Below are 25,882 nucleotides of genomic sequence, written 5' to 3'. Positions count from 1 at the left end.
TCAATGTAAGTACGTATTATGACAAAATATAAATCCCATCGCTAATTATAAAAAAAACATTATATATATCAAATTTAATATGCAAATATAGATCCGTAAATTATGAAGTGGTGAGGAGAGTCCAGTGCATTGACAAACCGAATAACCTAAGCAATTAACTGCAACTCTCTATACATAATTATAAAATTATTTGACCGACATGGGTGTCGGCAACGGATGTTCGACTCCCACACTTACACCATGTGGTAATAAACCCATGGAAAGACCGAGACTGTTGGGGGGACAATATATGATGCCAGGGTACTGCTGTTGGTGAATGATTATAGAGGAGTAAATAATATGGACAAAGAAATAATATAGAAGGTCGGGTTCAGGGGTTAATTTGGACTATTCCGCCATCGAAGAAGAACCTTAACTTACCCCTTTAATCTATTGATTAACTCAATAATTTCGCTGCGTGACATGATTTTAATAACGTGTTTACAAATCGGTAGCAAATATTCACCATTATATTAAATTCATTTATGGAATATACGTCAATATACATTTGGCATTTATCATTTTAGATAATATGTAACATAGAATAATAATATTATATACATAATAGCTTAGTTATTGGCACTCATTATATTTTTGTAAAAAGATATTTTGACATTTTAAAAAGAAGACAATAAAATATTTTAAAACTAAATTAATTAACTAAAACTAAATTTAATTTAATTATTTAAAAGCTTCATTTTTCTTTCGTGTTTTATGACAAGTAACAATAGTTGTGCAAATTTTCAATTATCATTGCATTTTTTTATTACACTTTTTACGTAATATTGCATGCAACGCTGCAATAAGGTGGGGTAGTTGCGTGAAAATTTTCACTATGTAATATCGCTAAGACAATATTCACTTTTTAATTTAATAAATTATTGTGAAACTTTTTAAAATTCTATAATTTCGGCCTTCAATTAGTTATAGATTGCATCTACATAATTCAGATTTTTTAACAGTTTTCATTACATATTACTGTCTTTCAGTACATACTTAATCAAAAAAACTTATGAAGCAAGCATTCAACAATAATTGTTTTATGAATTTTACATCTTTTACATGCCTTTAACTTCAATGTAATTTATATTTCGATATCTTTATGTAGTGAAATCCTGAAAACTAAAAATCGATTCATACCTCTGAGATGTGTATGTAATTTTAGTAATTAATTCGTATAAAAGAGATAAGGATCTAGAGCAAACTATTTAATTATTCTTCTATTTGCCTAGTACAGCTTGAAGAGACTGGCCATGATTGCTAGCATAAACAGTATAACAGAGAGGTGAAGATCACCAGCACGATGGAATACAATATGATTTCATTGATTTTCAGCAAATGCACGTAAGTTCATTCTTCGATCATGGTCCTTGCGAATAAAACAACGAAATTTATAAAACTAGCAAAACGTAAATACCTCTTTTGTACACATCTTATTGAGAATTTATTGTTATAAATGAATAAACTTCAATAACTATTAATTATTTAAAAAAATAGTTGTAAACGTTTTTTGAAAATTGGCTCCACAATCCGATATGGATTTTGGCCGCTTCACAAAGACGTTTTTAAACAGATTTTCACGAGAAATTGATGTTATCCATCCAACCTTCAACCTAATACATCATTACTCTGGGTGTAAATATAATATATTGAAAAATACTGTATGAATATGCCTAAGTCTGGATTCAAATAAGAGATCCATGCTTTCATGAAAAAATGTAATTATTATTCATAATAGAATAATGTGATAAGAAGATGGAGTTTGTTAGTTCGGAGTGTTATCGACTTTCCCCGCCATATAAAATAACACAACGACGTTCCACATTTCCTTAGACGACGCTCGCGATCATAATATTAATACTAATATTAATTCCTAGCGACAAACACTAGCGGTACATTTGCATTTTATAACCAGTCCCCGTACCGATGAAGTATTTTATATAACGGTTGCATAATTAGGTTTCAAGTACGTAACGTGTTGCGCAAACGATTAGTTGCTGGAGTATGAGTTTGAACAGGTAAATTGGAAGGCAAGAAAGCCGTGAGAAGAAGGAAGGGTCATGGGGTCACGCACCATCGCGATATCAAAAGCCTTGGCGACGGAATCACACCAACCATAAACAGAAGTCGTTAAACCACTCTTATTAACGTACTCGTTCACCTGTCAAGACGATTCTCTTGTATTTTTAATCCGCTTATGTCCATTTCGTTTTCAGGGCTGACCCAAACTATACTTACAAATTAGCTACAAAAAATCTTTAGTAGGTATACATAATTTTTGTTTAAAAACATGACGTCTAAAAGTGAAATAAAGCAAATAATGTAAGGCATAAAAGAGAATAAATTAAATAAAACACTTTGTCATTTAATTTATAGTGAAACGTTTTAAAAATATTTGAAAAATTTAGAAGATTTTTTTAAATAATAAAATTATATGATTTTCCATAATATTATTTTAGTAAGTTATAATATGACATATTATAAATATATATTGATGACATTTATTTCACCTAATGATTATTTTATAGTCATTAATCCGTGATAAGCAAAATACTTATATTGAAGACTAAGAGAGAAATGAGACCACAAAAATAAGTACATTTAAATGTTACTTTATTTCATTCGTTACTATTTATGAAATCGTATTTAATGTGTGTAATAAATAGATTATTCCGTTAAATATTGTATTATGTACTTACTTAGAGATTTACATAAAAATTAACAATGCTAAATAATTGTTTGAAATACGACTGGATTTATTTTTATTGCTACCAATTTTTGGTGTTTTTTTCTTTAAATCTATGTGATTCGTGTGTATCAACAAAGCTAGCTGCCGACATTACGAAAATCCCACCGTGAAATTAAAACGAACGACGCGGCAATGAATGACAAATGCCAGTAAAATGTTTATAACTACAAACGCAAAAAGAGCACAGGTATCACTTTTAATGTAGTTATTGCTTATTGTTAGCTAGAAAGTCAATGTCCTTTAATGTTAAGCTAAGCGGAAACAATAACATCTTTTGCTTATTGGGTATTGGTTGCATGTTGGCATTTTATTATGTAGAATTAATGTCAATTGCTTTGGATACCGTAAAAAATTGTAGTTTATTTAGTCAAACGTTTTTTGATGTTGTAAAAATGTTCAATTATTCACAGCAATGTGTACTTATACACATAAAAATTGTATTTACCAAGAAATCAAAGTTTTTTCTTATTCTATAGAAAAAGATGTATTATTTAAATTATAATAAAACATATTATTAATACGTTGCATTTTAAAATTAATTTTGTGTAGTACGTACACATTGAAAATAAAAATATTAATATATTATTTGAAATGCATAGGAGAGTCAAACATAACATTTAGAGCAATCCTAATACCATCTAGGAATAAAAGCTAATGGTGTTAATTACTTGTTATAAGATTACAAAAGAAAATTATCAAAATTAACGTAATCTGATATAAAGCTCACATGCATAGTTGTTGGAAAATTCGGTATGATTAAGAAGTGTACCGGTTGCTTAATTGGTAATCTTCTCCAGACAGTTTTTTAATTGATAAATTTCTGAGGTTTCCATATTACATATTATAAATAGATTTACACTTTCTTTTAACACAAATTCATATTACAAGATATTTGTAATATTATGCAGACACCTAAAATCTGTTTTCATCTGAAAACAATATAGCATTATGGATAAAATGTGTATAATTACTTACTTATTTTTCTTGCATAACATCTTAATACAATAATACTAATGTATAGAATTACAATAAATAAAAATTAATGAGGTGGGTATTAGAATAGTCATTATTCAATCATTTTTACAACAAACCAATAAATTGTACAATAAAATTAATAAAAATTGCGATAAATCAATATTAACCTTATAATTGTTGTAATAAATGACAATAATCTACCATTCAATGTATTTTATATTACCTATTTAATAACATAATTTAATGTTATATCAATAATCCCACCCACGATTCTTATTTTGCATGGTGTGGAAGTTGTAGACTCACGATTTGCGAAATATTGAAATCGGCTCTCCTTCATTGCAATGAAGATGATTATACATTATTACCCTTTGACTTGACACAAGAAATACGGCCAAACGTGATCAAGATCCAGTCTCTCCATATTCACTAATTTAACATTCAAAACTCTTCAAGTCACATACCTACATATTTTGCTTTGAAGCATTGATCATCAACAAAATTCTCTAAAAATAAAAATAATAATTTAAATTTTATGAAATTATTAAGATAGCATTTAAGTACCTGGTAGAATTCTTTTTTGCAATGGTATAATAAAAAAAATATAGTATTAATTTCGTGATAATCAAAATAGTTATCGGCTATTATCTAAAATAAACTGTAGCATTTAATGATTTCCATAACAAAACAAGCATACGAATATAATATCTACAAATTAATGAAAATATTTAACTGCTAAATATTTATTAAAGTATGAAACTTTAATCATAAATATGAAAATTTAATATATTGATTTTGTTGCTACCAATGACAATAGTTGCTACATAATTTTACATTCGTAGTCGATTTTTTTACAAATTAACACAATATTTTATTTCAACATTATTTAATTATATCATAACTAATGTGTTATATCTAGCTACATATATCATCTACATTGCGTATAGTAAAGTGCATGAAGATTTCGAATAGGAAGACTCGCAAAAAACGATAAATGCATAATTGTATTAGTATGGCAAATTTCAGATAATTTCTAACAATTAGTCCGGAACATAAGCTATTAATTTAATCTTAATACATATTACTGGAAGAAATATCAATCTGGCGATTATATAAACAAAAGGATGGTTAACATTTCTAAAAAATGCCTTATTTTTGAGTAGGTACATAACATCCAGATAAATATTTTAATCATTATAAAAAGTTTAACATTATAATATAAATATGAATCAATAATAAGTACCTACATACACCGTTAATTGAAATTAAAGAAATCTTTCATCCAGGACAATTTTCGTCGTTAAATTTACTACTATTAAACACTTTTATTTTGTTAACTGTTTCGTCCGGACGAAACAAGTCCTAATTTATTGATTAAAAGTGGAATAAGTACTACAAAAAAAAGCGTTTTATTAAATTAAATAGCAATACTAGTAAAAACGATGCGTTTATTTGTTTTATAAAATTGTAAGTAAAGTTGGCGACCTCTAATATAAACCATAGTGCAGTAAGTCAGTAGAAGATTAACGTGGCAGGATGGTTTCAATGAAATAATCCGTTGGATTGCCTAACAATGATGAGCCGCGCTCATAGCGAACGTTTGTTTTAAACTTGAATGTCGGTCAACTATCAAAGTTGCCTTTGCGAAATCAAACCGACTTCCGCTGATTCTTCGCATTATAACTGGCCGGAATAGGATTACGCCTGCGGTTTTCAATATATTCTTCTCAACTAGCCATCGTCTAATTATTCTCGTTTAACCAAATAAACATTTTGTATATGAGCCAGTCACAAAATTTCTTATGCAACTTACAGTAATATATTAATTTATATAATTATAAACATTACTATAAACTGCAAAATCTCTATGAAACATGTATTTAAAACTAGCAATAACAAGTTTTACGCTTTTAAAAGAAACCCGCACATACACAGTTCATGAAATTGGGCTGATTTAGATGCCTTGGCTATGTACACATGATGGACGAGCTATGTATCGCAAAAAGTTTTGAGTTGAACTTAAATACATAGGGCATCTAAGACAGATGGCTTTGAATAGACATGGATAGAAGCAAATGATAGAGGAGTCTAAGACCCATTTATATAGTTGTAGCGGCGGCATGAAGAAGTTTTTTAACAGATGTCATAATGAGAATCAAACATTGACACAAGTTTTTAAAAAGTAAATATTTTTAAAACTATGATTATTTTGGTATGGTTTGGCAACTGATTATAGATACTTGATATAATATAGAAATAAAGGCAGAAACAAAGCACGGGCACTAGGCGGTCACTATAGACGTATAGATATTGGAAACCAACAACACTAGAAAAGCAATGTGGAGAAATGCAACGGTTATAAAAATATTCATATTTTTAAATGCTTATTTTTTTAATAATCTATTACTATCATAAGTTATTATCTGTATTATTATTTTCGTGAAAAAATGCGGATATTCCGCTACTCGACTACCTACCAAGGAAGCATGTTTTAAATATTTTATCAAAATAATATCATTTAAAAAAGTTAAATTTAAGAAAGTATCGGTGCTCAAACCAAATACAATAAATCATTTGAGAATCTGTTGTGGTCAATATTTCAACAGGTACAAAACATCACAAACAATACCTATGCGTGTATAATACAGTTATGAACATACATATTATCATTCTTTCTCACTTACGGTTGATTTATTGATTATTACAATGCACGTATTCATTCATGTTATTGTTATTGTCGAAGGATAAACATTGTTTCTATTAATATTTAACGTATTATAGATAGAACATTAACATGAAATGATAAATTTAATTTTAATTAAGACACTGGATTAAATATGAGTCTGAATAAAACCAGGATGTTCTGTTGTGACAGCGTTCTAAGAATTATTGATTTCTTTCTTAACTAAAAATCATTGAAATCAGATGATAATACGTCCCACGATAAGTTAAAATATTGATAAAACCAATAGGCTTTATAATTATATGAAGTGCGTTCTTCTCAAAACTATAATTTAGCTTCTTTTATTTTGTTAACTGTCAATAAATTCATGGTAGAACTGCATTGTTGCAACTGAAAATTGCGTTTTATTAAATTAAACAACAATGTAATTTAGCTCTTAAACCCTTTTCTACCTAATTCCTGAAATGTGGCAAAAAGGAAAAACGAATAATTTATTTTGATTTACATAATATTACTGTTATGACACCATCAGTTATGATAAACAGTGTAATATATTTATTTTATGCATAGGTATCATTCGGACAATAGTGGGCCAAAAGTATTTTTTGCGTTAATACGTCACTAAACCGACATATTATATTTTGAATTATTCTGATAATAAATTTATGTTATATAAATTTAATAAATATAGCAAATATTTATCTCCAGTTAGACGGCAAACACCAATAACACTCATTTATATTATTGAAGATTTACAAAATGAATTTGCATCAATATTAATGGATTTTCATAAAACATCGATGGTATAAGAATGATTTTGAACCCTTTTAATGTGACGGACTAAACATAGTTGACCAAGAATTTTAGATAGAATATATTTTTCTTCTCAACTAACTGATGAACATTGGCATGCTTCAATTCAAATTTTCACCTCTAGATGGATAATTTGGTTAAGGAAAAACAGCCATAAAATCAATATAAACAAACTTTGATGCCTAAACTTTGACTTAGCAATATTATTTTTAAAGACTGAAACACTAATAATCGTTTTTACACTCCATATAGTATATTTAATAGATGCGGCCCAATTATTAAAATGAACAGTTGAATGTTGCCGACCCCTGATTTCAATGACTTTTATTAATTAGTTTTCAACTCTTGCAATTTTTTCATACCTAAAAATTAGTTTGAGTCTGTTTTTATTAAATGCATACTCTAATAACCTAGACACATTTTATGAATTCTTACCTTATATAATTTATCTTTATGGTACCAGACATCTTCTTCTTCTTCCATATTTTGTGTGAAGGCTTGTGTTAGGTCGTCTCGCGACCGCGAGAGGATTCGTCTCCGTGAGACCATTTCTGCTGCACCAGGATGTTCGAATGGACCCAAACTGAAAAAAGGAAAAAAATACCATGAATACATATTGTCAACATTTAAAAAAGTATTATTGTTCTAAGTATTACTTTCCTTATAACAATAATTTAATACTAATTAGGGGAGGATTTTTAAAGATTATTAACTGATTTAGTGCTAACACCGCGACTGGTGCGTTTGGAGTAGTTGGCCGTTAGACATAATTAACATTTTATATAAATGTGGTAATTAAAAGGTCAGCAGTGATTCTAGACATTTTAATGCTAATACGGCATTCTACAAACTAACCACGCGCGCACAGTGGTTGAAACACATAAAATTTTAATTCTGTTGAAACTTACGTAATTATTTGTTTTAAATTTAATACAATTATAACAAATTGCATATTATAACATTATATTGTTATTAACGCATGCAAGAGTGGCACAGATAATTAAATGCTTCGCCTTGATTTTTCATTATAATATTATGTTATGTATTTCATTGAGAATCCGATAAATTAATCAAACAAAACTCAATGCATAAATAAAATATTAATACGTCTTTGAGTTTGGCTTATTGTTATCTTATCGGCGGATGAGGATGTTGGCAGCAGAGGCAAAATACAAAAAGAATTCCTGTTGTTCATAGAAAAATTTACTCACCCAAGGCGATTCAGTGTTTATTATGAATGGTTTCAACAGACGGTAAGTAATTATTTATTTTGATTAATAAAAAAATATACACGAAGACACTTCATATTCTTGAATTGAATGCCCTTTACACATCAATTATTCTTTGACGAAAACTCAATACTAAACAATTATTTAACTTTCATTCTGACTCTTAAATATGAATGTCACGATAAGTCGAAAATAGTGTATTTTTCTATTCAAAAATAATCAGACCTTATAATTTAGTTCTACTGCGTAAATTCAATTGATACATAAAATATCATAATTTATTAAAATACCTATAAATTATCGGTTCTGCAATCGTAATCATCTAATTTTCTATAAAAATAACCTCAACTAAAAAAATTATAAGTATAAAAATACTATTAAAAATAAACTTAACACACTATTGTAGAGCATAAATTGTCATTACTAAATACTGTAGGTCCTTATATAAAAACACATGTATTACGTTTAATTTAGGTACTTATCATATTTCGTTTATCAAAAACACATCAACATGCCTTTGTTATAATTTTAATCATTTACCTTCGTCCAACTGGCAGTCTTCACTGATATGCATGAATATAAGCAAAAGTGTCTACAATATACATAATATACACATTTACAGATTATTAATAAAGCACATAATTGATCCTAGTAACAGTGGTGGTATGATGAAAAAAGTCACCATAACAATATAGTAAACATAATATATTATGATTTAAGTATAGTCACCAAAAGTTATATATATATATATTACCTATATGGAATGGATTCTATGTTAAATATAATTTGACAAAATCGTAGCTTAAGATGAAGATGAAGAGGATGTTGATATAATAGTAGATAGTATTTGAAGAAGAAGATTGTAATAAAACTTTTTTTACTTTTTAATTATAAAATGTTGCCAACAATCTATTAATAAAAATCTGGTTTTGTCTTAACGTGAGATATTTATATAATATTTTTATTGTCGTAGTATATAAATTACTTTAGAAATAACGTCACATCTGCATAAATTTTATATTCAAAAAGTTCTCTCAATGTCATTATTGTTATAGAATTAAAAAATCAAAGAAACATTTATTTTTTTCATTTGTATAGAGAATGTGTCTTTAAAATATGCAAATAAGCTTTATAAAATTCTTGCATATTATTAAATTGTTATGTCATCTAATAGCAAAGGGCTATGGAGAAACTTTTACAACATATTAATGTCTTTAATGATTTGAGATGTTGAATATGATATAACAACATGTATGAAATATACGGAAACAAAATATCTATTATATCAATGAAAAAAAATGCACGTGTGGGAAGAAGGCGTTACCAATAATCGACGAATCTTTTATTGATTATTACTTCATAGCAATTAAAATTTTAATATCCAATATCCATATCTGCTTCCTATTGTAGTAGCTAATTTAAATTTATAAGTGGAGGCCTTATAATTATTTTAAACAGAAACACATATTATTAAAGTTACAATTAGGTAAAATATGAAAAGATGTGGACCCCTCTGAAATACCTACGTGAAAAGAGTAACTTTTTCAGCCACGTGAAATTAAAATATTTTAATTATTTAAAATCATTATTTTATAAGCCAACTTTGTTTCTTATCAAATTGTGTACGTGTGTGTCAAATGAAACCAGCTGTTGCATGAATTCCTATTTTATTACTCTACTAAAAAACAGCATTCTTAACTACTTATGACACGTTCATTCTCGGATCCAGATATACTATGTTATCGGTAATTATTATAACTGAATATAACATCAAATACAAACTTAATATTACATACCATTATGTAATAGTATGATGAAACACATCCATAATTATTAATCTATTTACCATTTTTTTTATTGCAATCGAATAAGATCATTTCCTCGATTTTCTAACTAACTATTTGAAAACAATTATTATTGAATTTTTATTATAGATATTTTATGATAAGTACTTAATGAAATATAAATAGTTTCACATAACAAAAAAGCAATCAATCACAGCTTAAAATAATACAATATTTTTACAGTTACGTACTGTTAATCACTATTAGCAAGTTTTTTTTTCTTTCGATCATTTCCGTATTTTAAAATGAAGCAACATAAAAATGGGCCATAACAATAATATAATAACCGACTAATTAAAACTTAGTTATTATAAGAAACACTTACTTCACATTTACATCATTTCTGAATTTAAAAACAAAAATAACGCACCTATATTACTGCTATTATGTACACCTATCAAATCTTATATAATAGTGACATGCCAATAGGTCAATTGAAAAAAAATGTTGACATGTTATAATGTGTACTTACATATTCGCTGTGAACTATCTTATTTTCTCATCATTCGATTTTCGTTATAAAATCGTAACGTGCAATTATTTTCGAATGCGATCCATTGTTTTGACACATTTTCCAAGCATAATTTTTTTATTATGGAAATTTTTGAGACATTATGACGTGTATTATTTTCATTTATCGACACAGCTTGTTTTCACTTTTTCCGAAACAATTTTCTTCTTACTTTGTTAAACCTTCGTGACAGTACAGCATTATGACAAACGTGTAATAGCGTTAGTAAATTATTATTCCAACAAATTGTAAACAAACAATACAATATTTCTGACTAATATATTTTACGTAATCTGTCATCATACATTCTACTGACTGTAATTAAATAATGAGTTATCTGTTTGTAATTAATTGCAACATTTCTAGTAAAAAATCTCACTTTTAATAAATTATAGTTGAGATATACTTTCACACTACGTAGGTACTTAAATATATAGGTACTTACTTTAAGAATAACTCAGTTAAAATATATTGTATTATCTTATAAACGCTACAGTGTTAGATAACTTTGCTTTTTATTATTTATTTATTGTTTAGCGTGCAGTTGCTTAAAAATAAGAAACAAAACATCTTTATAATCATAGAAAAAATATGTTTTCATATACTAAACAACAATATTATGTCATCACCAATTTTATTATATAATGATTGGTTTAGGATTAGAATGATTCTTATAAGGATTATATTACATTATATCTTAGTTTTTAAATTTAGTCAAATAACAAAAATATTATTCAACTTTTATTGAAATACTTTAAAGGCTTTTAAAAAAATATTTATTTAACTAATGTAACGCATTTAAACGCTCATTAAAGCAGATATTATCTTTAAAAAACCCTTATTCTATTTATATGGAGTACAAATATACGAAAATTTCTCCGCGTAGCTAATTTTTATAAAACTGTGAACAGCAATGAGCTTACTCATTTTTTATTGCATGGTAAGGGCGCAGTTATGAAAAATTGAATCTTTCTTCTGCGATTTGATTGAAACATCGCACAAAACTCCATTTGGCACATTAAAGGTTGAATAAAAATATTTGAAGTAGGTCAAATTATTGTTTTTTAATGTCACACAAACTTTGCACAAAATTGCCTTTTAATAGTTCATTGTAAAATCCACTACAAAAATAAATATTAAAAAGATTGTTTTACGATTACCGTATTTCATGAATATATTCACCTACTCCAAAATGTCTCAATAATTCTAATAAAAAATAGCTAATAACTATTTTTGAATGACAATTAGAATGCTTTACTATAAAATACAAGTGTGCAGATAAATACTTTAAAGGCCCTTGATATCAATACTACGTATCAAATTATATACTTTTATATAAAAATAAAAAAACACAGTACACGTAAATCACCTTCGCGTATGAAAAAATAGCATCGTGAATGTGGGTCAGCACACATACACAGGTCCATTGTTATCGAATTCACTTTTTGGTAAGAAACAAAACGTATGGAAAATAAATACAGGCGAAAAAAGAAGAACAATGAATCGCCTTCGCCCAACTTGAGCGTGTATTTGTGAAAAAAATCCGCGCAATAAAACACAATTAAACCGGCGATTACGGCTCGAGAATTTCGTAACATATTGTAGAATTTATTATCAACATCTACTAACTGCAAGTAATACGGAAAAAAATACAGTAGCTTTTAAATAGTACTATCGCACCTCTTTCGGCTTCAAATGTAAACAAACATTCAGTTTTTCATATTTACCTAATGCAATTAAATGTATATATTTTTTTTAGATTAAAATGAATTTGTTCTTGCAGTTTTAAATATTCTAATCAATAACTTTTCTCTCAAATATTAAACTACAATTTATAAATTTTTTACTGTAGATACGCCTAATGATAATCCTTATTTTTAATTCTAAATAGTGATCCTACCATTTTAAGATACGAGGGTGGGTCAATAAGTCCTTAGAAAAGCCGACAGGTGGCGCGACTAGTACTGTAAGCGGTTTGTTTTCATGCAGCGGCACTACCGATTCAGTATGCTGCGAAGTTTCAATCAGATTGGTCGGGTTGTTGTTTTTTATTTTCGTACATTCAAAAAAAAAATTTGCTTGTTTACAAAAATGGAGAAAATTGAGTTTAGAGCTGTTATTAAACATTTTAATATAAAAGGGTTAACAGCAAAGGAAATAAAAAATGAGTTGGATTTAGTTCACGGCATATCTGCTCCTTCACTTGCAACTATTTATAACTGGTTAAATGAATTTAAACGTGGTCGTACATCAACAAAGGATGAACCACGCTCAGGACGTCCTGTAGAGGTGACTACACCAGAAATGATCAATAAAATCCACGATATGGTGTTAAGTGACCGAAGATTAAAGTTGAGTGAGATAATTGAGGTTACAGGGATTTCAAAAGGTAGCGTCATTTCTATTTTACATGACAAATTGGGCATGAAAAAAGTTTCTGCAAGATGGGTGCCGCGTTTGCTCACAGTCGACAATAAACGCAAAAGGGTGGTGGCCTCTAAAGCCCTGTTGTCGCTCATGCAACGCAATCCGGATGAATTTTTTCGTCGCTTTGTGACTGTAGATGAAACATGGATACACCACTATACTCCCGAGACGAAAGAACAGTCAAAGCAGTGGATTGCAAAAGGCGAACCATGTCCAAAGAAGGCGAAACCCGTAAAATCAGCTGGTAAGGTTATGGCTACTGTATTTTGGGATGCACGTGGAATTATTTTCGTTGACTATTTGGAAAAAGGAAAAACAATAACAGGGGATTATTATGCATCTTTATTGGACCAGCTAAAAAACGAAATTGAAGAAAAACGGCCTCATTTAAACAGGAAAAAAATCTTCTTTCATCAGGACAATGCCCGTGTTCACACATGTTTACGATCAATGGCTAAAATTGAAGAATTGAAGTTTGAATTGGTCGACCACCCACCGTATTCGCCAGATTTAGCCCCCAGTGACTTTTTCCTTTTCCCAAACTTAAAAAAATGGCTAAGTGGACAACGTTTTTTTTCAAATGAAGAAGTCATCGATCGGACAAATGCTTATTTTGAGGACCTTCCGAAAACTTATTTTTCTGACGGTTTAAAAAAAATTGAGAAACGTCTAACCAAGTGTATTGAGCTCCAAGGAGATTATGTTGAGAAATAAAAAAAAAATACAAAAATAAAAACTGTTTTAATGCTTTTTTCTAAGAAATTATTGACCCACCCTCGTACATTAGCAACAGACTATTTTAGAATAATGGTTTGTCGTCTTAACGATGCTACCTCTTAACTATGTTACGTCTCATATCGAGTAAAAGAGGTAAATTGCAGTTTTATATGCCAACATGCATTTTAACAACATGCCATGATGAGAAATAATTATTATTTCAAAACATCAATAGTACAATTATTTTAATACTTAAACAACAAATAATAATAGATATAGTATTTCTCACCATCCGTTACTTCAGTTATAATTTATCGAAGTGCAATTTATTAGTTTTGATGTGATTTAGTTTTAAAATGAAAAAAGCAGATTTCTGCAGAATTTTCTGGTAGCAAAGATTTAAGTTGATATATTATTTATTACTTACTAAAAAGAGACCAAAACTACATAAATCTATGATGATAGAGTGCAATTAAAAAAAACCTCTTTTATATTATTACAATAAGTTAAAAACGGAGTGACATGTTATTTAGATAATGTTCTTTCCCAATATAATTTTATATAAAATAATTTAGTTACCATTCCAAACATGCAACAAATGTTATTTATATAAATGTAATCAGTCGTAATTGGTAGATAACTATATCATTATTATTGAATCGCAAATGATTCGAACATACCGCTATCAAAATACCCATGATAATTTTATCTGAAATTATTTTGCGAGCATTCGTATTCCTTTGGAATTGATGTTAATGCCGTAATCAGTTTTTGCTCCAGAAGAAAGTATAAATTTAATTTTAATGCTTTTTTTCATTTGATATGGTCTATTAATGGTAAAATAGAAATGGACCACTTAAACGTAAACATTAATGAGATAATCGTGAACGGTTTGCGAGCAATATATTTTTTTTACATTCATAAAGAAATGACAAACAATACTTTCTCTGTTTTATTATTTACACGAATCAAATAATAACATTTATTTGTGTTTGCATTTTAACAGAAGTCTGATTAAAAGATATTTTTGCATCTATACAATGCTACAAGATGTTATTTTGACGTAGGTCATAATATTATCTTCTTCCACATCGAGGGAAATCTTATAGCGTAAATGACCAGCATTTTTTCTAGAATTACAAAAACTTTTTTATAAAGGGTTTTTGTATTTCAGTCACAATAAAAGTTTCACAGACATATAGTCGTCCCTAATCCTACTTGTGAATGTTTGATAGATACTAAGACATTTATGATGTCATATGCCATATTATACTTTAGGTCAATACTCAGTAATAGAAGGAACGGCTGTCTTTCCCAGATACTAAGGCACGTGGTATAGATTTAATGGGTATCCATTCAAATTGCTGCTGAATTCTAAAGACTACCTATAGCCTGTGACTTCGTCCATGTAAAATACGTAAATAAAAAAATAATAAATATACCGAATGAAGAAATAGACTATTTATTTTTTATATCAATGAGATAGACAACAGTTGAATTTAGGTATGCGCACGTATACCCGCACTACATCTCACTACTCCACAGCTGCTACTTAAGCGTGATGAACTAATTGCAAGTGCATTATTTTCGAAAAGTTTTAACTTCTGAACTTTTTAAGATATCAAGATGAAACTAAATTAATTACTACAAGTAATATAGTATATAATGCTTCCAGCTGTCATCAGTGTTAGTTCAATAGTTTATAAGATATATAAGAATAATCACTAAACAGATAAACAGGCAGACAGACACAAAATAGAGCTTAAGTATTATGAAAATATTCAAAGTACTGATTAAAATCCAAACATTTCGGGATTACAGCTACATACTCGTACTGGTTTCAATGTAATAATTAGTATATAATATACATAATAATATAATATTATGTATATGCGCTATCGTTAAAAATATATATTCACTGTTAGGTTTAGTGTAAGTATATGACAGTGAATAGGTTTTTTATTTATTTTGATTTTTACCTCTTGACATAAATGAAGGTTGTTTCAGTTAAAGTAACAATTACTTACTATCTATTATTAAGGCTGGGAACTTAGCTATAAAAAAAATTCTGTGTGAATTGTGTTTGCAGACTTCAATCATTTCAAAACATTAAGATGTTGCACTTATACGATGTGGTTATCTGCAAGAAGCGTAAAAATTGTTTTAATATTATCATGCTTGTGTGTAAAACTGATGTCAATATTTTACAAATTAATTACCACAGTAAATATATTATATAAAAAAACAATATCGATATCTATCGCTTATAATGTAGGTACCCAAGTGAAAGCATTTCTGTAATATTATTAACATATAATGATTTTAATATAAGTATCTACAAAATAGAGATTATAGGCTACTGATAAAATTAACGTAAATTGAGTTGTAACATCGTGATTGAGTCGAATTTATGATAACTTGATACACGAATTATTTAACATGTTATAATATTAGTAGTAAATGGTTATACCTTTTATTAATGTTTTTTTTATGTGAAAGTAAGTACCTACTTGAGCACGTTTTAAGGATGCGTAAAAATGTAATCAAATGATTGATCGCTTTATCATAACTTATCATGTAATACTTCAATAATTTAATATCTATCATACCTAACATAATAGGAAGTTAATAAATTTAATATGAAATGGTTTTAGTTACTTATATTTTCTTTTTTAAATGAATTAATAATAATATGTTGTAAACCAATCATGCAACAATGTATTATTTAAAACTATAATGATTTTACGGATAACATGAATAAGTACATTTCTCGACTTGTAATTACATTTAATTTATATTAAAAACATTTTCTTGTGATTATTATATACTTATCTATATTTGCAATATTTTGGTAATGTGACTTTATCTTAGGTATGGAGTGCATTTCTCGAAATGGGTTTTCTGTTGTACATTTCAATTATTTTCTATAAAATTTATTGTATAAACAATGAGTCAAGATATATTGTATTTGAGAATTATACGTGGCTATATAAAATAATCTCAAAAAATATTGTATCGATTGTAAACGTAATAAATAAAAAGGTCGAGAAAGTTCTTTGTAGTTTTCAAACCCTTTAACTACAGTCTTTGGCCACATTGTAAATAAAAAAAAATGTACCAATACCCAGATCAAATAAAATAGAATAAAATTTTTAAAAAAATCAATTAGTACAAGTAAAATTCTACCGAACAATAAAGTGAAAAATTTCCCAATGATGGCCGACATCTGATAAGGGATTTTACATAAAAAAGAATATTATCTTCAGTATTAAAAAAAAAAAACGAGAAAGGAACCAACTACACATCGGTTCTTTAAAAAAATATTTTTAAACATAATATATACGATTAAAAATAGCGGTTCTTTAGTTGTAATGTACTTACTTACTTTTTTATTCTGTCAAGTAAAATGTAGTGTACAATTTATTTCACACGTACATGCACAAAACTAAATTAAGCAATAAGACGGCAAAGATATTTTTTATTAATTTGTTTACTATGTTAAAGGGCAACAGGTACTTAAAAACCTTTTTTTAATTTAATAAGGTGCTGGTTAATTAAAAATAATTCATATAATTTATCGCGGCAACATGCAATAATTGCATATAAACTAACTACAAATGCCTACCGTAAATCAAACATAAAATTTTCCTACAGTGACCTTTAAATAAGCGGAATATAACTCGGTAAACGCCTTCTTCTGAGATTTCCCAATAAATTGTTGGTCATTATTCAATACTTTGTTAAAATCAGACCATGTTTTTAACAAAAAAATAATACTGAGCATGTTTGCCACCGGCATTTTTATTGTTAGCAAGCCATTTATAATGATCGTAAATTCCGACATAATGATAACTTAAATTTACATTTTTTTACACAGCAAGATAAATAAACTCATTGCTCGTTATAAGCAATAAATTGATTAAACTTTTCTAACAATGTTAATCATAAATTTACTCCATCAATACTACAATCGCACAGTTTATCTAACTTAAAATATCTACTTTGAAATATCACATACATTTCGTGAATACTATTTAAATAAGTAGGTACATACTTACCACGACTTCTAGCGCTTATACTAAGATAGTAATATTCCAAAAAAATAAATAAGGCAATATTATACAAAATGGGAAATATACGAACTGTAGTAAGTTGGTCATTGATAACTTCAGGTTATATCAATACAAGATAATTGTTAATATTATATAATAATAAAAGTATAAAAAACAGATATTGCAGATCATATAACATGTCTATATGATGAAACAATATCCATATAATCTGGTTATAAAAAAAGAATATTTTATCTAGATAAAAAATAAGGGAAGTGGGTTAGCTTCTATAAGTAGATATAGCCACAATTATTCCAAAGAGGCTCTATATATAATATCTATTAGATACGGCAAATACTTCCAGAAGTTTTAATGGTATTGCAGCAAATATTGCCAATATATGTACGAATTGAATATGGTACCAATATAGAATGATTTACCTCTACAATTCTCGAGTGTAGAGAAATAAGCGATAAACTTAAATGCTTACGTTTTTTTATTTTTTTTATACGTGTTATTTTTAATGATACAGATTAATAATATATATTAAAGTCTGTCACTTACACAAAACACGCTTTTAATGTTCCTAGTATTTGAGGATATTCAGCGGGCTTTATGTTTCTTGTGTTTTGTCACTTAACCATCATTAAATCATAATACCAAAACTAGTTTCAAATTTTTGATATATGGCGACTGGCTTTTCTATTAGAATTTTACAAATTTATGCGGTTGTATTTTATTAAAATTATTTTCAATATTATATAATAATCATACATAGCTCTTACAATTAATACAAAATTACTAGTTTTTGGTATTATTGCAGTAAAGTTTCTTTCTATCAAAATGATACAGAATTATTTTCATGTGGTACAGACAATATTATAATACTAGCATATTCACATCTGTAAAAGTGAATGGACATTGTTAACCGTAATTGGTTATATGTAATATTGATCAATAAAAAATATTATATGAAATGTGTATCAACCTTTTATAGCACATTAGCATCTAGATTAGACCACTCGATAATAATGAAAATGAGAAACAGATCGTGATATATATGAAGGTTATATTTCGAAGGTTCATTATTTTACGATTATATTTTTATAGGTTAGTGGTTCACTTGACGATGAGGGACTTTTTACTAAACGATTTCAAATACCAACAATATTAGAATATTAATAAGTATATATATTGGATAAAATATAAATAAACATTGACTACGTATGAATAATTTCGTGTTAATTAACTTCGGACATATTTCTATTGGTCATGTCGGTAAATGAAAATGGGTATAGGTAATGCAATATGTATATATGCATGCTAATGACGACTTTGGAGTTATTAAAAAAGTTATGTTAATTAACTGTATATCTGATAATAACCAAGGAATGTCAAAAATACTTTTTAGATGTTTGCATTTAATATACAACATTTTCATTAGCTTTAAAATCTTGTATGGATCTTAGTTGCCTTTCAAGGAGATTGCTTAATAGATTTTTATGGGAATTTATTGAGTGTGCTTTAAGTCAAACACAAATTAAATGAAAAAAATATGATTTTTAAATAATTATCATGGCAATTAATATCTAAGTATTATTTTATTAAATTTAAATATGTTTTATATACTGCGTAAATATGAGTGTTCCACGCAACGAAATTAAATTGTAGAAATTATTTTATATGTGGTAGTATATAATATTAAGTTATTATTTTACACATGCCATTCATGATAATATTATAATGTATTTAAATGTTATTAAACAATAAAAATTTTCATGCAAATAAAATGAATTTGAAATGCATAATGTTAACAAATTTAAATCGTACCTGTCAATCAATATTTTTTAATGCCGCAATACGCCGGTCATACCGAAATAATTACTTATTCATTTTTTAACTGATGCAAACCAATTGTGAAACTTTTAATCCAATTAAAATTGCTACGATTAACTTTCTATGTTTCACTTACTGCTTGAACAGACATGAAAATGCACATGAATTCATTCATAGACGAATGATATCAGCTGTTCAATATCACGATTTACACAATTTTTACCATTCATGCGAGTTAAGGTGATTATTTAGTAATTTAATTATATTTTATGTATCACTGATTATACAGTTAAAAGATAAAATAGCTTCTAGGTATTTAATTAGATAATAATTATTTGGCTTAAATTTCAGTTATACAAAGTATTCTATCAATACAAAATTATGAAATATTTTTACGATGACCTAGATATAAAAAAAAATATCTTAATACAAATAGAAAACATTTTTACGCGGTGTGATTTGACTGTAATATAAAATTTATGAGTATAATAGTCATACTTGTAGTCATCCTAATGGAGTTCTTTAGAAATCGTCGAAGAAAACTCAGCATGCACCGGAGTGAAATCGTGTTATGATACAGATATCTAATAAATGGCGGCTGAGCGCTGATCTCTGTTGTATAACAAATTAAACTGTATTTATTCTCATGCTGCTATTATCACCAATTTGAAGCAGCAGTTCTGAAGAAATGATAACATTTGTACAATGAAAGAAACGTCAAAATGTTTTTCTCAATGCAATGATTGATCTGTGTTAAATAATATTGGGTTGTATTTATATTTGTAGGCTATCAATTATTGTGCAACGATATTTTCTGATCTATAAATAAATACTTTTTTTCCAGAGAATTTTGAAAAAGCTATTAATAATAATTTTAAGCCATTAGCATCTAAGTGCCAGATAATCAAAACCGTCCATAGAAACCCATATGTTTACATATTTTAACTTGCTTTTCTGTAATTAAATGGCTTAAATAATGCTAATATTATGTATATTAGATTATCACAATAAAATTTTGTAAGTTAAATAAAACCCTATTTACTACATATATTGATTTAAGCATAAATCAATGCAACATCTGACTATCGATTCTATGATATATACACCACTTATGAGGATGCCATTACGCTACAATATACTCATTACGTCAACCAAATATAACAAAATACATGTCATATCTTATGATCTATCACCATAAAATGATCTATCAAGTAGCAAAAATATTTCACAAAAATACTCCATTATAATAATAAAACACTGTTCTATATACATAAATCAAGATTGATGATAGCAATCACAAAGCACAGTTTTAAAACTGTTTCGATATATTGCAACACTAACATTCGTATACTTACAACAATTAAATGGTTTCAGATAATTAACATGTCTTGCAATAAGTCCTGTACATCAAAAATACGTCACGATGCCATAAAGCTGTACGGTAACAACGAGGTCTTGGCATCCAATATCGTTTCCGCCCAGTTCTATGAAGACTTCTTCCAGACTGTCCATTTATGGACGGCCCCAACTGGACGGTCCGTTTAACTAATTGTCAGTAATGGCCAACTAATACTACTGTGTACATTTTGTCAACTGGTGAAATCAATTTATCAACAGTTAATGATTGCTTTTTTTTAAATGCCAACATTGTTGTTTAACTACGTTCTAAATTCTTATTATTGGAAAGTATATTATATACAGTATAGTTAGGTTGTATTGGGTTTTAAAATACTAACAGATATTTTTTTTGAAATACATATTATTATTCTAAAAATTTAAAAATCTTATCTAAATTTTAATGAATGAGAGTTTTGTAGGTATCGATCCAGATTTCGATTTGTTGTATCTTTAGGCTCTAGATGTCGATGTGCAAATCAAGATACTTAAAACAAAATTCTATGAAATAGTACACACCTAAGTTGTACATGATATTATAGTTTAAAGTCTTTGATAGATTGCATTTATTTCGTGAATGTAAATAAAAATTATGAATAAAATAATCATATTATTAATATTTACAATATTATATACGTTTCGCTGTATGAATATAATTAATAAGAAAAACAAAATATTAAGAGTTTAAAAATTATATAACAAATAGCGTGTATCTAGAAATTTTTCAAAATTAATTATTATATGAATAAGTATATAGGAAAATAAAAATATTTAATACAAATGTATGTATCTGTATAATTATTAATAACATAGTAGTAATCAATAGGTGTGGGTGGTAAGTACACACGTATTTATAAATACTTCTGAATCAATTGTCAGGTAGACACACTTATGAAAGGGCCAATAATATGTTTCATACCTCTGCCTCGGGCTAATAAACTTGGGAAGTATATTATAACTTTAGTATTACAAACGCCCACCTAAATAAGTTGTAATCGTATTACTGGCAATTTGGTATGTGACAACTCACAACCAAAGCGAACCTGGCATGAGCCTGCCTATTGACAAATCGCGGAACAGAAATCACAGTGACGTAAGTAATTATAGCGCCGTAATAAAGTCGAATGAGTGTATTAATTATGAAATTGTATTACAGTTGTTGTCTTTGATTATTTTATAAGCAATGGTCTGCACTAGATATAGTGATATAACTTGATAATATTTGGCTAGTTTGCTAAGATTGTTTTTTTCTCTACAGTTTAATATATAATTAAATATTGTGTAGTGTAAATAAAGTAGTTCACACTTTTTCGTTATTATTTTTTGTACTACGTAGGAATAAACCAATAATTATATCGTATTTCAAAATAGTGCTAAATAAACGATAATAGGTATTATCTCTTAATTTCTTTTATAGTGTTAACTGTCAATTCATGGTAGAACTGCATTGTATTATTTGATTAATTATTGGTTTTGTTTAATTAAACAAATGATTAATCAAATAAGTATTATCTCCATGACCTACGAAACAAAATAATTTATTTATTTTTAATGTAAATATTGACTAACCTCACTCATTTATATTTATAACCAATACGAGTCATTATATAAAAAATATTAACGCCTAAATTTTGATAAAATTATCAAAATCAAAACACTTAAATCATACATATAAATTATTGTCGTTTCACTTTACAATATACGGTAAAACAATATTCCATCGATAGATTTATGTATGCAATATTCCGTTTATATTTTCAAAACTATATTTCATGTTATTGTTTTATGAATACGCAGTTTCACTCTATTATGATATCTAACTAAAACTTTTTTTACTTTTATAAGATTTGTATAATATATTCACTATGATCATAACCTTATAGTTTCTGTTCAGTGTATTCTTACATGAAATATTTATATCAATATTAATATTTCCTGTGATAAATCAATTCCGGAATGTATAATTTCTCTTTATTTTCGAAAAACTAAATGAGTAACTACCGATATCATGAAATTTTTATGAACAGGTTTGTATGTTGACGACTATTTTGAGTTATATGCTTATCAGCAATATCATTTTTAAATATATATAAATATACATATTATGACACCCATGGTGGCCATGCGGCTTAAGCGTTGGACTATTACACCGTGGGTCTCAGGTACGAATCCTGGGTCTGGCAAGTACACATATTGTTTTTCATTTGTGTGTGAGTATGTACCTAATAGGTTGAGCAAGTGGCTGACATCCATTTATCGTAAAAAAAACAAAATCTGTTAATACAAACCTCTACCCTGTGGAGACCCATATGATCCTATTAGGATCAGACATGGTCAAAAAAAATACATATTATATTTTTTTTAACACAACAGGCCATGAGGCATGAACATTTAAAAAAAATCATCGTGAATAATAAATGTAATTATATAATAATTAGTGACTTAGTAGGTAGGTACATTTTAACAATATTGATTATAGATATATGAAATAAGTCAACTTCTCACACTTTTTTCTGGATAACTATGGAAACCCTTTTCTTTGTGATAATATGCATTACATAAATTGACAACCCCGCTTTGTTTTGGGATCATCGCTTTAACCACGTGAATGAACTTCATTAAATAATAGCAAAAGCAATTTGTTTGTGTCCCTTAGTACATATTTAACAAAACAATATAGTAAGAGTCAACCTTAACATTGTAAAGACGGGCAAATGACGCCCACCAGCGCAACATCCTTGTAAGGAGACTACTAAAGACTGCAAACGACAGCAGTCATTATTACATGTCAAATTCGTATGTTTATATTAATATATTATTAACATGTTGTAATACACTATATTAAAAATAATTTTAGTTTAAACTATTTAGTAGGTACGTTTAGAAAAATATTTTTGAATAAGTAACTGAAAATAATATAATATAGCTAATACTGAGCTGGAATATATATATATATAATCACCGATTAATGTTTCCGGAAAATAGACTAAGTATTCATAATATAAGAAAACTTTTTTAAAAACTCAGAGACAATTTTTGTCCAATAACAATTTCTAATCAAAACACAAAACTTAAGAATTTTGTTTTTATTATACTACACTATATTTTTTTTCTCTTTATTTGGAAGCAATTGAGCTCTTCTCTGAATGGAAGGCTATTCTGTTTTACAATGGTTTACAAAAGTATACATACATTTTTTTTAACTACAGGCATAAATAGTTACATTATTATAATACAGAATTACATTTTTGTTACACTATACACTAGATATTTACGTTACATTTTTGGATAAATTCATGTACAATTTTCATAACTGAAATATTTGGCTTTGCCAGGAACGAATTAATCGTAAAAGGAGGGTATAACTTGCATTTTCCCAATTTATTCATTAACACCTCTCTCTCTTGGTCATAGGCATCACATTGCCAGACAATGTGGTTAAGATCTTGAGTGGGATGTCCACACTGACACTGAGGGCTATCTACTACTTTAATTTTGTACAATTATTCGTTGAGACTGTAATGCCCTGTCCTGCTTCTAGCTATTGTCACTATTACATATCGCTTTGTTTTACAATGTTTACTAAGCCAAGTTTTAGGAGATCTACTATAATATACTACACTATTTTTATGATTTAAAAAGTAGCAATTTTTATTAATAATAAATATTTTTTTAAATATCTGAAATATATTATATATACCTAATACATAATATAGTAAATTGATTGATGAACATTTGAACTATTTCACTCGTTATAGATATTCAAAGCTAAATGAAAATTACGATATAAAAGGAAATATCCTTTTTTAAAGTAAGTTAGTTTTTTATTGATTCAAGAGAGATCTATTGAAATAAAAATCGTAACCCGTTCCTAGATATTATTATTTTGTAGGTAGTTGGTTTTACTTAATAAAATAACAGTTAACATAATAATGCGCCAAGTAAATAACACTAAAAAACTTTGATGTGATCATCCGTTATAAGTACCCATATACATACAAACTTAAATCGCTAAAGCGCTTACTTCAATAATCGTGGTTATATTGATGCAAAAAATACGTCTCTATTCAGATGTAAAAGAAATATCAAAGGTTTTTGAAATATTTTTTATTAACTAAGAGTAAAAAAATATCCATAATCTTTTCCGATTGTAAGTTAATAACATTTTCAATGTATTCGTCATAATATTTTTTTACATGAATCAGTTAATTCCACCCACGGTAACGTGTTGGTTTATAAAGCCGTGGGTTCCGGGTACAAACCCCGAATCTAGCAAATTCGCATATTGTTTTTCAATGTGTGTTTGGACCAAGACTGTGGACCTAATAGATGGCTAACCCCCATTTCTCGTAAAAACAAAATAATGTGAATACAACCTCCACTCTGTAGAGCCCCATAATCTTCTTAGGACCGAACATGGTGGATGATTTGACATGAAATATTTCATAGAATTTTTTCTTTCGCTTTTTGTATTTATTATTATTTTACCACGTTTTTATTAGCTCGTATTCTTGTTTGTCCGGTACAGATTTTTTCTTGTGTGTCCAGTATAATTTTTTTCTTGTTTGTCCAAGATTTGTATTGGACGGTTGAAGATTTTTAACTAACTTCC

The 25,882-nt window shown here is 27.8% G+C and overlaps 1 protein-coding gene across 4 annotated transcripts in view; it reads right to left on the bottom strand.

The window, feature by feature from the left end:
- Window positions 1-25,882, bottom strand: part of exp (expansion) — a 214,384-nt gene that overhangs the window by 148,160 nt on the left and 40,342 nt on the right. For all 4 annotated transcript variants that reach the window (XM_085947196.1, XM_085947193.1, XM_085947194.1 and 1 more), the window contains one exon: window positions 7,695-7,842. In XM_085947196.1, the coding sequence (XP_085803322.1) occupies window positions 7,695-7,808 (114 nt within the window). In that variant the 5' untranslated portion in view covers window positions 7,809-7,842. The remainder of the gene's footprint in view (window positions 1-7,694; window positions 7,843-25,882) is intronic.

Source organism: Rhyacophila brunnea, unplaced genomic scaffold, assembly GCF_057557595.1.
Source record: "Rhyacophila brunnea isolate RB1 unplaced genomic scaffold, BYU_Rbru_1.0 scaffold_2, whole genome shotgun sequence".
Classification (NCBI taxonomy): Eukaryota; Metazoa; Arthropoda; class Insecta; order Trichoptera; family Rhyacophilidae; genus Rhyacophila; species Rhyacophila brunnea.
Note: the sequence above shows the minus strand (reverse complement) of the source record. Positions and strands in the feature narration are given on the sequence as shown.